This window comes from Tiliqua scincoides, chromosome 4, assembly GCF_035046505.1.
Source record: "Tiliqua scincoides isolate rTilSci1 chromosome 4, rTilSci1.hap2, whole genome shotgun sequence".
Taxonomy (NCBI): Eukaryota; Metazoa; Chordata; class Lepidosauria; order Squamata; family Scincidae; genus Tiliqua; species Tiliqua scincoides.
This window is the reverse complement of record NC_089824.1, coordinates 72278596-72294174: the sequence shown is the minus strand read 5'-3', so window position 1 is coordinate 72294174 and position 15579 is coordinate 72278596. Positions and strand designations below refer to the sequence as shown.

The 15579-nt window shown below is 42.6% G+C and overlaps 1 protein-coding gene across 1 annotated transcript in view; it reads right to left on the bottom strand.

Moving 5' to 3' along the window:
• Window positions 1–15579, bottom strand: part of KIAA0319 (KIAA0319 ortholog) — a 28082-nt gene that overhangs the window by 4633 nt on the left and 7870 nt on the right. Inside the window, exons 5-15 of the mRNA XM_066624784.1 lie at window positions 15382–15469; window positions 13851–13943; window positions 13614–13746; window positions 12190–12418; window positions 11697–11820; window positions 8970–9102; window positions 7442–7590; window positions 5962–6113; window positions 5216–5354; window positions 2712–2871; window positions 850–992 (exon numbers count right to left, since the gene is read on the bottom strand). Of these exons, the coding sequence (XP_066480881.1) occupies window positions 850–992; window positions 2712–2871; window positions 5216–5354; window positions 5962–6113; window positions 7442–7590; window positions 8970–9102; window positions 11697–11820; window positions 12190–12418; window positions 13614–13746; window positions 13851–13943; window positions 15382–15469 (1543 nt within the window). The remainder of the gene's footprint in view (window positions 1–849; window positions 993–2711; window positions 2872–5215; window positions 5355–5961; window positions 6114–7441; window positions 7591–8969; window positions 9103–11696; window positions 11821–12189; window positions 12419–13613; window positions 13747–13850; window positions 13944–15381; window positions 15470–15579) is intronic.

Here is a 15579-nt window from a genome sequence, read left to right as displayed (position 1 = left end):
GGGGGTTTTGATTTGGCAGAACCTGCCCCCTTCCCAGTCCAATCCACCCTCCTCCCCACCCCCATAGCTGCCCCGTTCCACCCACCCCTGCCCTGTTCTTCAAGACATAAGCAGGCTGACCATGAACTTCATTTTTTTTTAAATGGGGTTTTTACAAGTGTTATTCTGTGACGGAAACCCCATAGAACCCTCCATTTCTCCAGATGTTTCTCTTCATAATGCAATCATCATATTGGCAGTGGTTCTTCAGGCTCTCAAGCAGAGATCTTTCCTGCTTCCTGGGATCCCTTCAATTGGAAATGCCAGGGATTGACATGTGATCTCCCAACTGAGCTACCATCCTCTTCCAATTTAACAACATATCTCTAACATTTTTCTTATTTTATATAGATAAAAAATATAGCAGAGGTAAACAATTTCCGACTCTGAACAGTCAATCCCTTAGCAACATTTTCCTGAATTGCAGAACTATTTTGTATTCTGAATAAACTAGACTTGTTTTTGATCATTCACAATCTGCACCTTTTAGAACTACAGGTGTACCAGAAATTGTATAAACTACATGCATAAGATAGAACATACAGTTAACAGTCTACCAGCAATGGCCTACCATAAGCAATTCTTTATCTCTAGAACTTAATGAATATTTTACTCTATATTCCTTTCTTATATTACCCAAAATCATTCAATTAAATGAATCCATCCCATTAAACGGTAAAAGCTGGGTATGTCATCCCAACAAGCCATGCACTACAACAAAGAAAATATCAGAAATATACTTGCTGTATTATTATGACTAGTGTCTCTCATAAAACTCAGTAGGTATCTGGAAGTAACATGAACACATACCAGCTGTGTCAACACGAAGCACTTTAAAAAGCAAGAAATCAGGCTTCTCTTTCAAAAGCTGCGAACGTAGCACCTGCGCAACATCTGAAGCTTTTAAAACGGTGAAGGGATGCCCGCTCTGTACATAGAACACAACAGCTGTGCTGAAAAGAGCCACAGATTAAGAAAAACATGTATATATTACATTCAACACATTCAAATATGTATCAGCATTTCAGTTTCACTGTAAGAAAGTTCTTGCAGTTAGAATGTCTGACACAGGCTTTTCATTCGCCTGTCCCATATCAAAGATATTTCTTCTTGAAACGATACTGAATCACCATAGCTAGCATCATTCTAATGCTATGGGTTGCTGCTGACAGGCAGCCCAAACCTGAGCTTCCTGGGCTGCGGAACTGCAGCGGCACTGAAAATGCCTACCGCCACATCCTGCACGCTCCAGGCAGCCGCCAGTAACTCCTTGGGAGAAGGGGGCTTTCTTTCCCTTCCCCCAGGTAAAGCAAGTAGTCCCGCAATGGGGCTACTTGAGTCACCACCAACCCAAAGGTCAGTGGTGAATCAAGAACCTCCGTGTCAGGCAGTGAGCCTGACACGGAGGCTCTGGATCGTTCCGCCTCCCTCCCTTCCCGCTCCCTCCCCCAGAACGCCTCCTCTCCACCCTACACCCGCTTTCGCCCTACCCAGAACATCTCCCCCCACACCTCCACTTACCTCTCCGCCGCTTGGTAGTCTGCATGACTGCCAAGCAGCAGAGCTTCAGCCATAGTGCTGGGCTACTACCAGTGCTCGCCCAGCACCAGGGCCCACAAACATGCCTCACAGCATGTTTGCGACAGTGTGCACCTGCAGTAAGCTGGCACGCACTGTTCAGGATTGAGCCCCTAGCCTCTAAGTTCCAGCTCCACCAACAGCAGAGTAGAAACCACAGAACTCAAAGCTCCAGAAACCTAGGGAATTACCTGGAAATGTCCTACTGCAAAGGGGGATGGGAAGTAATTTTGATCTAAATCTTCATGAATGTGCAAGACATTTCTCATTGAGAAATGCAGAGATTAGCTTTAGATTTTAGCTGCTCATAATTACACATTAATCATCCTAAGGGCCCGATCCTATCCAATTTTCCAGTGCAATTTTTGGTGCAGCTGTGCCAATGGGACGTGCACTGCTTCCTGTGGTGGGGAGGCAGTCACGGAGGCTTCCTCAAGGTAAGGGAATGTTTGTTCCATTACCTTGGGGCTGCATTGTGGTTGCCCTGGTGCTGGAAAGTCGGATAGGATTGAGCCCTGATGCCTTTCACAATGCGGATGAAATTGTCACGTTTCACTCAGGTGAAAAACAACACATCCTGGAGGTTAGAAGACATCCTCTTACATTGATCAGGCATCCTGATCACACAGGTCAACAAACTACACTTCACTTGGCAGCTTTAACAAGTCTTTCCTCTACTAGGAAATCTCAAATTCACAGACTTCAGGTCAAACATGTGGGTTGGCTCTTGGAAACTTGTTATCTTAGCAGCTCATGCCAGGCTTTCCACAGACAAAGATAAGTTAGAGAGCAAGCTTCAGGTCAAAGGTGGTTCATTCACCAAGTCAGCTTTTAATGAGCTTTATAAATGATGTCATTCATTATGGCAAAGGTGGTGTTAATCCTTGTCCCTTGGCCTGCATTACTTGCTAGCAAAATTATTTTGTGCGTTGTATTTTATGTAATTTTAATAGATTGTATTGTTTTAATGTTATCAGTTGCCTTGAGCACTTTAAATGAAAGGGGAAAGGTGGGATATAAATAAATAAATAAAATGAAGAATACTGATTTGTAGTGATTTGGGTCACTTCTATTCTCCCTGTGTCTCCCTGTACCTGATATCAGAATAAGCGTGTATCTTCTGGACTTTAATGTCTGAATCCAAGACATTCAGTAGCACTGCTAGCTGTCGCACAAGAGTATCTTTCTGTTGTTCACTCAGATGACCAACTCCAACCTGCAAGATCAATTCCACCAGGCCATTTTTCTTGGGATCTGTGAATATTAAAATTAAAGAACTTTTTTAAGGAAATTTTTTTTCTTTAAAGCATACCAAATGATGTCAGGACATTTGGAGGTTATGCTCCCAAATTACTATTTCCTAGAAATCCCATATCTGGCAATTTTTTTTTTTAAGAGAGAAAAATAAATATTTCAAAACACAAATTCAATATTGAAAGCATACTCTTCTCAGATGCAGTACTTGGCTTTCCAAGGAAATTATGAATTTTTTTTCTAGACTCCTTGTCCACCTCGGCACACTGAAAATGCACATGGATTAATATAGAACGGTGGAAATTATTAGCTTAATACAGGTCCAGTCTTGTTATACACAGATTTTTTATACACTAATTTGATTCAACAAGGAATGGCCCCTGCAAATGAAAAGGAATGTGCTGATCCCTGAAGAAGGGGAAAAATGCATCCCTTTAAAATCAGTTTAAAAAACTGAACAGTCCTTTAACAATAGCCTCCTTAATGAGAGAGAGAGAGAGAGAGAGAGAGAGAGAGAGAGAGGGCAACTGGTTGACAATCCATTCATCCTTCTTTCTCCAGTGGACCCCTTCCTTCCCCCTGAGCATGAAAGAAAGATACTTTGCATTGGTGAAGGGAGTGAAGCCCTTCTAAGCACTTTGAGAGAGACTGATTGTTAAATTGTCATCTTAATGACTCTATCTTAACATCACAAAGGTCAGCAAGGCTGTTTTTAAAACAGGGGAGCAAAGAAACTTAGTTTTTTAAATTGATTTGCTATAGTGTGTTTTTTGCCATCCACTCTGAGTGCTTGGAACAGAACCCTTGCAAATAATTAGTCTTAACCTGTAGTGGCAAAATTCAGCATAGTTTAATATGACATGAAACAAAACAAAACCAGAGCAAGAGAGAAAGCATAAGAGGTGGATAATAAAACACAAGGGGCAGGTTAACAGTCCTGCAAATCAGTATACTTTTTGTGTAGTGCTCTAGTACTACTGTATTCTGTGATGTTACAAGAGACCACAGAAATAGAAATGTACTCCATCTTATTGCTTCTGGAAGTCTGAGTGAGGTTAGTTTGAAAACAGATAGGTAGGTTACCCCTTATCCGGACATCTGAAATCCAGACTATTCCAAAATGTAGACATTTTTGTCCAAAACCATTTTTAAAAAAACTTTTTGTACTATGGACACTAGAAGGTCTTGTGCTCATTCCCATGTACAATCTATACCTGCACTGTAAGATCTATTCTCTGCTCTGCAGTGTGTACTTGCACAGACATGGTTGAAAAATGTCAAAGAGGCCAGTAGGCAACCTTATGGGTACTCCATACTTATGTATGGAGAATGGAAAAAAAGAAAAAGGAAACAAAAATATTTTGCATGTAAAGAGTTCTATGAACATTTGAAGGGTTCCACATCACATTTAAAATTTTATTTTCTATTCCCATGCATGCAACATTGACACGTCAAGGATCTAGGGTTGCACTGCCATGTTGACCATGCCAATAACATGCAATCCCACACGGTTAAGGGTTTCCCCATCACCACCACAAGCAGGGTTACTTACATTAGGCCCAAGACTCCAAGTACTGACCCTGATGGTGCACCTTGGTTAAACACAACTAACAAATGGCAGTTTTAATTCTAGACACCAGAACCGCCAGGTAGGTAGGTGGCTCAGAAGATGACTCTCTTGTTTATACCATCCAAACAATAAAAATGGTAAAAGATGAAGGTACCACTTGCAAATGAAGAATGTTTGTATGGTATTTTTATAAGATATGTAACATGGGCAAAAAAAGAAAGAAAGAAATGTCCCATTTGTACCACTTTATGCTTTTTTCATCATAGTTCCTTCTGTTACTACCCCTTTATGCAATGCATGCAGTTATTAAAGAAAACACAGGTGAGGTGAGGACTAGGGTGCCTGCAGCTACCAAGGAAGCACTGAAAAGTATATAAACAACAGCAATGAAAGGAGCCAGTACAGTTTCAGCCAAAGAGTGGGAGCAACTTAGAGGGCATGGATGATCTAAAAACTGCCTACAAAACTACTTCATGCAAAGCGCATTCCAAGTAGTATCATTATTCCACTAGTGACTGGAAAATCCAGGAAATGAATCAAGACTTCTAGGACAGTATTTCACATCTATTTTAGGCACCAGTCTTGAACTGCTATGGAGATTCAAAACTTTGAAGTGCAACCATAATGACTTTGGCTTCAATGGGAAGTCTGCAGGGTTGTATATATAATTGGGACTTAGTCTGACAAGATCTCTGGTGTGCCGCATGTAGAAGAGGAGGAAAGATTTGGGAAGAATCCAGAGCAGATGCAACAGGTGTCCTTTAAATATCATACCAGGCCGTACTTCCACAGTAGTACTGTTGATGTCTGAATCTCCGCTGCCATCAATTACTTTCAAGTGAAAAGTATAAATTCCTTCCACAAGATTAGTTAGCTGCAATATTGCTTCGTGATCTGACCCGTGTAGTACATCCTACAAAAGTTTAAAAAAAAAAAAACAGCACTGGAGTTCACTGCTTCAGATTCATGTTTACCTGAGCTAATTCTTAGTACACTTACAAAATTGATCTAGAACAATCTTGCAAATAAATTTTTAGGGGATGGCTGTACAATTCCTTCTCAGACCAATTCCTTCTTTGTCCGATTCCTTCTCCTTTGGTTTCTTCTTTCATCCCCATTTTAAGATCGGAGAACTGAGTTTTATATGGACTTGTCCAATGCTACTCAACCCAAGTCTGAGCCTGGCTCTCTAGCCAGTGGATCGTATTGAATTCAGCAACAAGAAAACAATGCAAACAAAGTGTAGACAGAAGCCCTGGTCAGGTGTCCATCTCCACAGAGACAAACACATGAAGGCATCTTACGTGAACACTTGCTGACCCCACACCTTCTTATGATGCATACATATCAGCTATGCCCCTACCTCCCAAGCATTTGTCTGCAGGATCAAATGCTGAAAAGATAGAGAGATCCTCCCCATGTGTGCTACTCTGTTCATGCCCCAGTGGAGATGAATTACTAACCAGGGCTAGATAGGAATGTTCAGGAAAAGGTCAATCTAGTCTAGCTGAACTACTTACTCCAGCTGCTGGGCTCTGGCCATCCCGAATCCAGAGATAGGACACAATCTCTTGGTCATCAGAAGATTGTGAACCATCCAAAGCAATAGAGTTATTGGGAAGAACGAGGATGTGCTTGCCTCCTGCATTAGCCTGAGGTGGATGGTTGCTTTCTAAACAATAAAACAGTTGGAAAGGGAGAGTTTCATTCAAAAAAAGCAGGATATAAATTAAAGATTTACCCTAAATGATTTCCCAAATGAAAACTATGCTTGGAATTGAAAGCAAATGTGTGGAAAACAAATGTGACAGAAACAGTGCTGGTCATCACAATGACAAAAAGTGTCATTGCAACAGTGAAAATTGGTATGTACAATAATGTTATTTATGTAGACATTTTGAACTGCATGGCTCTCACAGCCACTTACAAAGTTTTAAACACGCAATTAAACAAATATTGGAAACTACAATATAGCAAAAACAGCATTACAAGTAACTAAGGGCGCAATCCTGAGGTGCCATTGGGCCAGTACAAGTCCCTGGGCACTGGCCCAGGAGGGTCACAAACATGCCATTAGGCACATTTGTGCCTCCTTGTGAGTTGGCTAGGCAGAGGCACACCAGCCCGCTGAGGCTGACTTAAGCCTCCGTGCCAACGGAGACACAGAATCTTGCATCAGCCGAGCTCAGCCAACGCAAGGTGGGGAGGAAGCGGGAGGCAGGCGTTCTGGGGCAGGGGGAGGGCAGGCGGTGGGCGGCCCCATGGACAAGGAGCGGGAGATGGGGCTGGGACCCGGCTTTAAGCTACTCCACTCTCCTCAGACTTGCGCCACCTCAGGAAATGGAGCAAGTCTGAGGAGACCCATAGGAGCTGCAGTGGTTTACCTGGGGGCAAGGGGAAGACTTTCCACAGTGACTCAGCTGAAGAGTTTCCCCTTACCTTCACCTGAGTCACTGTGGTGCCCTATCTCATGCTGGATACAGCACAAGCCTCCTGGCTTGCCTGTTCCAGCACAAGATAGGATTGCACCCTAAATAGTTAACAAAAACCACTGTACCATCTAGCAAAGGCTTCCAAAATAGGAAGGTCTGCAAGGAAGGTTAGCCAGGGCCTGCAAGTTCTCAAGAGGCACATTAGACACACCTCCTAGGAGACAGAATTCCAAAAAGTGGATGCCACCACCAAACAGGCCTGAACATGAAGGGACTCTAAGCAGCCGTTATCAGATTATATCAAGGCAAGTAAATGGGAGAACAAAACGGTTTAAACAACATCCTGGCAAGCTGGATAGAAATGGAACACGCAGTATTTGAGAATGTACAAGGAAGTAATGAGTGGATAAACAGAAAAGATGGACTAGCGAAAAATAAAGAACTACAAAATACAGTACATGGACAGGGGCATGAACAGATGATGTACAGTAAATTTTAGGTATTTCATCCCCAAATCTGATTAGTCTGCTAGTCACAATTCTTTCACATGAAGGGGCAACTTGCATACCCGCTTTAACAGTCACAGGGAGCATGGTAGCGCTGCTTAGTTCTTGATTGTCTCTCGCTGTCGGTCTGAAATGATCGATTCCCAACTCTAGACCTGTTACGGCGGTGACTGCACCATCAACATTTTCTGCCTCCAGAGAGCTTGGCCTGCTACAACAAAGCAAAAGAAGCCATAATCCTGATACAACCTCGCTGTTCATTTCAACACAAACAAAAGGTTTTATTAGAACACATTCTGATAGTGATGTTATGGATGTTTCTGAAGCTTCAGGAGAGCTTCAGCTGGAATGAGAGCACCGAAAGCATCTCCATGCTTACAGTTAAAGTTGAACAGCAGCACAAGTTCTTTAGCTGCTTCATACTGGAAGGGCCTCATAACAACAACAAAAGTCTAGCTTATTGGAACCAATGGCACCTTGACACCTCCCCTCAAAACCACAACTGGTGGGGGGATGAATTTCATCAGGAATGCAGCACAGGGAAAATGATTAAACCCCATCCCCACCCTGCCATTCCATTGTCTTATTCCAAGGAGATTGGACCTCCTTGTACCTGATATTTTTAAAACAATGAAAGGCAGAAGCACAACAGCAGTTTTAGTATCACTTTTGACCCTTATCTCCAGGTAGTCCCAACAGCAATCCCTTAAAATGATACTCGCAAATCTTCCAAAAAGAATAGATCTAACAGCATATTGCTGCAAAAAAAACAGCCAAAAGCCTCACCATTCCCCCCCTCCCAAGGTGGCCACAGAACCTAATTCAAACCCTGCTCAGTAGAAACACACACACACACACACACACACACACACACACACACACACACACACACAGGGCTCGATCCTATCAAACTTACCAGCAGAGATGCAGTTGTGCCAATGGGGCATGCGCTGGACCTTGCAGTGGGGAGGGCAGTCAGGGAGGCCTTAAGGTAACGGGATGTTTGTTCCCTTACCTCGGGCTAGCACTGTAGCTACATCAGCACTGGAAAGTTGGGTAGGATTGAGCCCTCAGACAATGAAGATATTACTACCTGTGCTTTAAGTGCTTCAGTTCCTAGCACGAATCATACAATACTTGGAATCCAAGTGGCTTTTGTGGGCAAAGCCCTAGTAAACAAATTGCCCATGAGATTCTTTGACATCCTTGAGAACAGCACATTCAGTCCCAGTTGAAACATGGATACTACTCATGGAGTACTATCACACCCTTCCTCTCGACTGTGCAGAACAGTCAGTTGCCTATTATTAACGCTTTACAAAGAGGACAGTGTTCGGCACGATTAGTATTGTTACTTATGAACTTGAAGTATGTTTGGTAATTCAGAAACAGCTAATTAGGCTGAAATAATTCCTGTTAAAATCATGTGGCACCAGTTTACTCTGTTTGAATTCTCTACAAGTCACTCTCTTCCCCCCCTCCCCATAGCTTTCAAGTGCCTTTGTGTCTAAGAAGTAATCCAGTCCTACAAGGATGTTTACATGCTACTTGGTGAATTCCTAGGCAAACTATTTTACCCCTACTAAATACCTGATATTTTCCCAATGATTGTAAGCTGTGCCTCCACCGTCATCAGTGTTCTTACTTCCATGAAGAATAGTACTCTGGACAGGAAACATATCTTTGTCTGGATCAGCCACGGCTGCTGAAGAACTGTTCTTTTCTGGGGGAAAAATGTTCAAAATTCAATGTTTTCTAGTCAGGAATTGATGAGAGTTATCAATCACAAAGCAGAATAAGATTTAGAACTTACTACAATGCACCGCTATTGATTTTTTTCCCCACAGTGCAAGTCACGATCACACATGTGTTTATAGCACAGGAGAAACTATAATTCCTGTGCAGGATGGGGAAATTGTAGTATAATTAAAGAAAGAGACAACAATAAAATCAATGGGCCATCAGTGCATAATTAAGAGCTTGATTCCAGCAAGTCTATGGTTACTTCACACTTACGACAGTTTTTTTTTTTTACAAAGGATATCACATCAGTTCCATTAAACATCTTATAGTTTAAAAACAAATCATAAAATGAAATAAGACAGGGGAAGAGAGGAAAAAGCCTGAAAAACAGAATTTTAAAACTCTGATCAATCAAAAGAACTATTTGGAAAGGACAATTTGTTACTTTGAACACAAAGAGGAAAGCAGCAAATGGGACCGTTTTGAGCTGGTTCATGAGACTTCCTCCATTTTGCTCTCTTCTCTGGCTCTCTTATACAAGCCAGTTAGTCCTGCATGACCACTTTGGTATAGAGTCCTGGTTATGCAGGAGCCAGGCAAGCAACAATGTCTTTGTCAGATTCTCCCCGTTTGCCGGACTCTCTCACACATAGCTATTTGGTCTGACATGATGTGGTGCCTGAGCTCTTCTCATTCTCTGCTTCTTCCCCCACATCTGTTTCATGGTGACACTTTGAATCAGTGCCGATGCAGAAAGACTGCATGGCCAAGCAGACAAATAGTTTGTGGACTGCTAGCATGCATGGCATACATCAGCCAACAGGGCATCCAAGCCCACCTGACCATATCAGAGGACAAGTAGGGATGTCCAGGTGGTTGTAAATTGTTCAATGGAATAAACCTATGACATCATTGGTCCTAGGTTACTTACATTCCAACTGAAGGATGCTCGTGTGTGCTATGATCTGGCCCTCTAAAAGTGAATCTGTGCATAGTCAGTTCCATCACCTCACTCGGGATCAGAGAGAAGATCCACATCCGGTCATTTTCCAAGCCTGCTTGTTCTATTCTTTCCTCCCTTGGATTATCCACCAGTTCTCCTTTTTGGTGCTTTAATGAATTGTTTTAGGGCGCAAGTCCCTTGCGCCAGCCCAGGAGGGTCGCAAATGTGCCATAAGGCACGTTTGCGCCTTGGGAGTTGGCAAGGCTGGCACAAAGAGGCACACTGGCCTGCAGAGGCTGACTTCAGCCTCTGTGCCAATGGAGGCAGCAAGCCTTGTGTCAGCCCAGCTGGGTCAAGGCTCTGGGGTGGACAGGAAGGAGGCGGGAAGGAGACGTTATGCTGGATCTCAACCCCCGTTCCCGGGGAGTTCAAGCCGCTCCACTTCAAGCCACTCTGTTTTACTTGGACTTGCGCCAGCTCAGGAGGTGGCGCAAGTCCGAGGAGACCCATAGGGGCCAATGTGCCTTACCTGGAGATAAGGGGAAAAGTTTCCCCTTACCTCTGGCTGAGCTGCTTTGGCCCCCTATCCCATGCTGGATACAGCGCAAGCCTCTTGGCTTGTCTGTTCCAGCACAAGATAGGATTGTGCCCTTAATGTTCTAACTCTTCACCTGCCTGTTGTCATTTGAATTCTTTCAGTTTTGTTCCTGGACTGTTGACTACATGCCATTGGATAGGTTATTGGTGAAGGTGGGAGAAAACAATGATAATGAAATAAAAACACCACTTTTTGCACTTCTCATTTTTATTTTAAAAAATCTGCAAAGAAAACTGTTTTATTTGGTTTTTATTCAAAATTTACATTTTAATTATAAAATATAATTGCTTTAAAAGTGTACTAAGTAGATGACCTGTATCATCTACCTAGTACACTTTAGAAGCGATTATGTTTTATAATTATGTCATAAATTTTGAATTCAAATACAATACATATGTCAGAATGCCAAATGCACGGGAAGGCACCAGGATGAGGTCTCTTGTTATCTGGTGTGCTCCCTGGGGCATTTGGTGGGCCGCTGTGAGATACAGGAAGCTGGACTAGATGAGCCTATGACCTGATCCAGTGGGGCTGTTCTTATGTTCTTATAACACTGCTTTCTGCACTTCTAACTTTTGAAAAACACTGAAATCCATGAACAAATAACACCGTTTTCTCCCACGTCTAGTTATTGGGGAATTCTTCATTTAAGTGGGAGGAAGACTTGCGAGCATTGTCTCTTTCTGCCTGGCTATGTCCTCTCTGTGGTGGCAGTGGAATTGACTGATTTTGGCTCTGGCACAGAACAAGGGAAAGGAGGGAGGCTTCTCCTCCATCTCCTGATCCAGCTCCCTCTCCATCTTCTGATCATCGCAAACTGCTGCACACTACGAAGGGGCATTCAATATGCAAATTCAGCCCTATGTTTTACATCCAACCAAACCATGTTGGCTGCATGGTTGGATGGCTCTCTCCCCCTTTCACCTAGTATTAAGAGGCCAAATTAGATTTGTTTGCTCGAGTACACTGATCTTTAACAAACAGACAGCTAATGGATGTTCTGTAAAGTCAAAAATGTTTGAAATCTGCCTACCAGGCTGGACAATAACTGTGACCTCAGCTGTAGACTGCTGTGCAGCAGAATCAGTCACAGTCAGCTGGAATGTGTAATTTCCTTCTTGCATTGCAGACAACTGAAGATATGGACTTCTTACTCCCTATGTAATATGTGAGAGGGAGGGTAAGAGGAGAGGAAAGTCAGGAGATGAGAAAAATGTTAACAATACAAAGTGTTCTTAAGCCACGAAAACAAATTTACCAGGTAAATCATCACAATTAATATACTGCATTATACTGAACAAGATCACTGGTCCATGTGGGTGAGTGTTGCCAACACAGGCTTGTGGTGGCAATTCAAGCATTAGGAATTGATTTTTCTTTGCCCTATGTGCAGATGCCAGGGATTTAACCTGAAATCTTCCACATGCAAAGCATGTGCTTCATCAAATTCCTGTTCCAAAATGTCTCTATGAGATATATAAAATAAATTGTTTGAAATTCTATTCAGCAAGGTGCCCTCCACTTACCTGCATTTCAACAACTTTGCTTTGACTTTGGGGGCTCAAGGACCACTCATAGCGGACAACCGCATGATCATCATTGCTTTGGTTTCCATTCAGTATGATGGAGCTTTGAGGCAAGTTGATCGTCTGGCTGGGTCCCGCATAGGCAACAGGTGGGTAATCCACAGGCTTACTGACTCTCAAAGAAGCAGTTGTAGAGTTCGCAGCTCCCTCAGAATCAATGACTGTTAGCCTAAAGAAGAGGAAAGCGTATGGAGAATTCACAAATGTGGACATGAGCGGAATGCCTTATCAATATTCAACCGCTCAACCCTTAACTGTACTGGATTTCTTTATCTTAACCATGCTTCTCAGGTGGATAGAAATACACATTTATTGTATGTTTTACTGGGGATGCGTTATGAACGGCCTGCAGGTCACATCTGTCCCATTAACCAATTTTATCTGATCCTAGGGACCCTAGCACATTTGAATCAAGCTGGGTGGGAAAATATTTTGCTCACAGTTTCATTTGTAGGGAAGACATACACTGTCTCCAAACATATTTCATAGGAAACTGCATTGCTATCTCCTGCACATCCTAGAAAAGCAAAAAATGTCAGCCTCTTTCTTATGGGGTTGTTACCGAAAGAACAATCATTCCTTAATCCCCCCCTCCCATCTTCTACTAATCATCTCACACCATCCAAGCAGCATGAGCTGGTGAAGTATAGTGGAGCAGGACTTCCCTAATTCAAATGTTGCTTCTACCATGAATTCATTATGTTATCTTAGGCAAGCCACTCTCTCTCAGCTTCAACTGCAATATTAGGTTAAGAACACTAAGGACCCAATCCTATCCAGCAATAGCGTGTTGGATGCAGGGGCACCAGTGAGCATCCAGTCCACAGGCACATGCGAGGAGGCTCCAGCCTCCCTGCCAAAATGTGTTTTGCAACTGCCATAAGGCAATTTACAAGGGTGGAACACTGTTCCACCAGAGGGGTGGCCGAATATAATTGGGTTGTTTATTTGTTTTTGTTTTTTAATGAATTTATATCCAATCTTTCAAAAAACAATTTAAACAATAAAAGCAAGACAAAAACACCCATCAGATTGCATAAAATTGTACAATTAAGATTAAAATGCCAGTCCATCATGCCAGCCATCAAAAGCCAGCCTGAACGAAAAGGTCCCACTCAACTTGATGGGGGTTAGACATGCACAGGGTTGTGCTGTAAATATAATTTGTGCTCTGCATCTGTGAAGCTCTTCCTGGTGGGTGGTGCCATTTTTACAGATTCTGACTGCCCCAGAGGAGGTCAGAAATCCAAACTCTGGAGAACAGAGCAATCCCTAGGAGTGCAGAAATTGGCCACCCCCAGCTTAGGTTGTAGCCTGCTGAGGCAAATGCAGAAAGCAAGAAAGAAAGAGGTAATTCCACTCACCTGAAAGTATAATAGCCGGGAACAAGGTTCGAGAGGTGTAAAACAGGTGTATCAGACGATACCTTCTCTTCTCTCATGGGACCTTCAATTTCCTCCCAGTGGTAACTCACTATTTTAGTGTCATCTATACTTTCTACATTTAAGGAAAATGCCGGAATAATAAATTAAGAAGCCAGGAGCAACTGTGAGCAATGTTAATTATACTGCAAAACAACAGTTGCCCAATACAGTACTTACGATTTCCATCAATTAATGCAGAAGTGGTAGGGAACAAAATCTCCTGCGCTATGGGAGACACAATCGCAACAGGTGGCTGATTTGTTTTGATTGCTATGTAAAGATGAGAAACAGAACACTATGTTTAATTGAATAAAACCATCCTGGGGGCAGCTCAATCTTACCAAGATAGCTTTGTGCCTATTAGCAACCAAAGTCATTCTCTACACTGAATAAAACAATGAGGTCTTAAGCAGAAAGATTAAAAAATAGATTGAGTGAAATCAAAGAAGAAAAAAATTGATCCTTGCAAACTACTCTTGTTAAATCACTTCTCGTATAATCCAAATTAGAAAAACTATGCAGGGATCAGGGGAAAATAAAATCACCAAAAAGTAAAAACCCAGCTTTGCAAATTAAAATTCTCAAGGAAGTTAGAATAATCAATTGGTTTTCAAATAGACATTTTGCAGAACATGCAAAGTACCTCACAATAAAGGTAGTATATTAAAATACACTTGTATTCTTTCACTGTAAAAGAAATGAATTCAACATGGAGGTAGGGGAGGGAGAAGGATGTGCACACCCCTCTGGACTAACCTTCTAAAGTTATATAAAGGCAATCGCTGATGGCCCAATCCTAACCATCTTCTGAGCTGGCAGAGCATGCACTCCAACAGTGCACATTGTGGCAAAGCACAGGAAAGTGCTTTGTGACAGAGCTTCTCCCAGAGCCTTCCCACTGACACCTGCAGCCATAAGGATACCCTCCAGAGCAGGTAAGTCCAGCATAGGAGCAGGGGAGGGTAGTGATGAAAGCAGGGGATTGGGCTTGAGAGGGGCAGGATCCACGGCTCCAGCATGTGCCATATCAAATCCTATCCCCTTTCCCAGGCCTAATTCGCCAGCACAGATCAACTTGGACTTGCACCAAATGTCCCCTTACCCCAAGGAGACTTCCTGCAGCCTAAATTCCCTCATGGGATGCAGCAGAAGCCACGCTGGGGCCACTGAACCACTGCGTGGGAATTTAGTTAGGATTGGGCTGTGAGTCTGCTTGCCTGTGCTGCTGCCCCTCTCACTCTACCCATTAATACAGCACAGCTACTCTGAGAGTCAGACTGCTCAGGCAGACAGTTAAGTAACACCAATATTTAATACAGTCTCTAGACAAGCTACTGTAAATACACCACAGTAACAAGTCACCAGCATGGGTAGCTTTTCTTTCCCTCCACTAGCCTCAAAGTACAATGGAGCCTGGATGCCTAGTGAGATAATAAAAAAACCCTGTGACAGATGGAATTTGCAACTCAGGTGCTCACCTGGGGCAAATTTCCCTGTACAGGTGAGTCTCAAATCACAAAGATGGGTGCACTCGAACATTCACCACCCTGTTTTTCTATGAAAGGAAAAGGAATGTTACAAAAAAGCTATAACTCTTTATTGGTATTCACTATCTGATAAATTTCAATGATATATAAAGTAGTATATGTTGAACAGGCATGCAAATATAGAAGAAAAGGAGATGAGTTTCTCCAGAAAATTGATTTACCTGGTTGGACAGTAACATTTACAAGACCTTCTCCATATGCATTATCAGTAGAAACCATCACTTTGAAGGCATAGGTACCTTCTGGTAGCTGGAACAGAGTTTTATTTCATTTTATATATACATACCTCCAGTTACATGCAGAACTTGACAAGGACATAAAATGAATGTCTTTGGGTACACAAGACTATACCACTACAG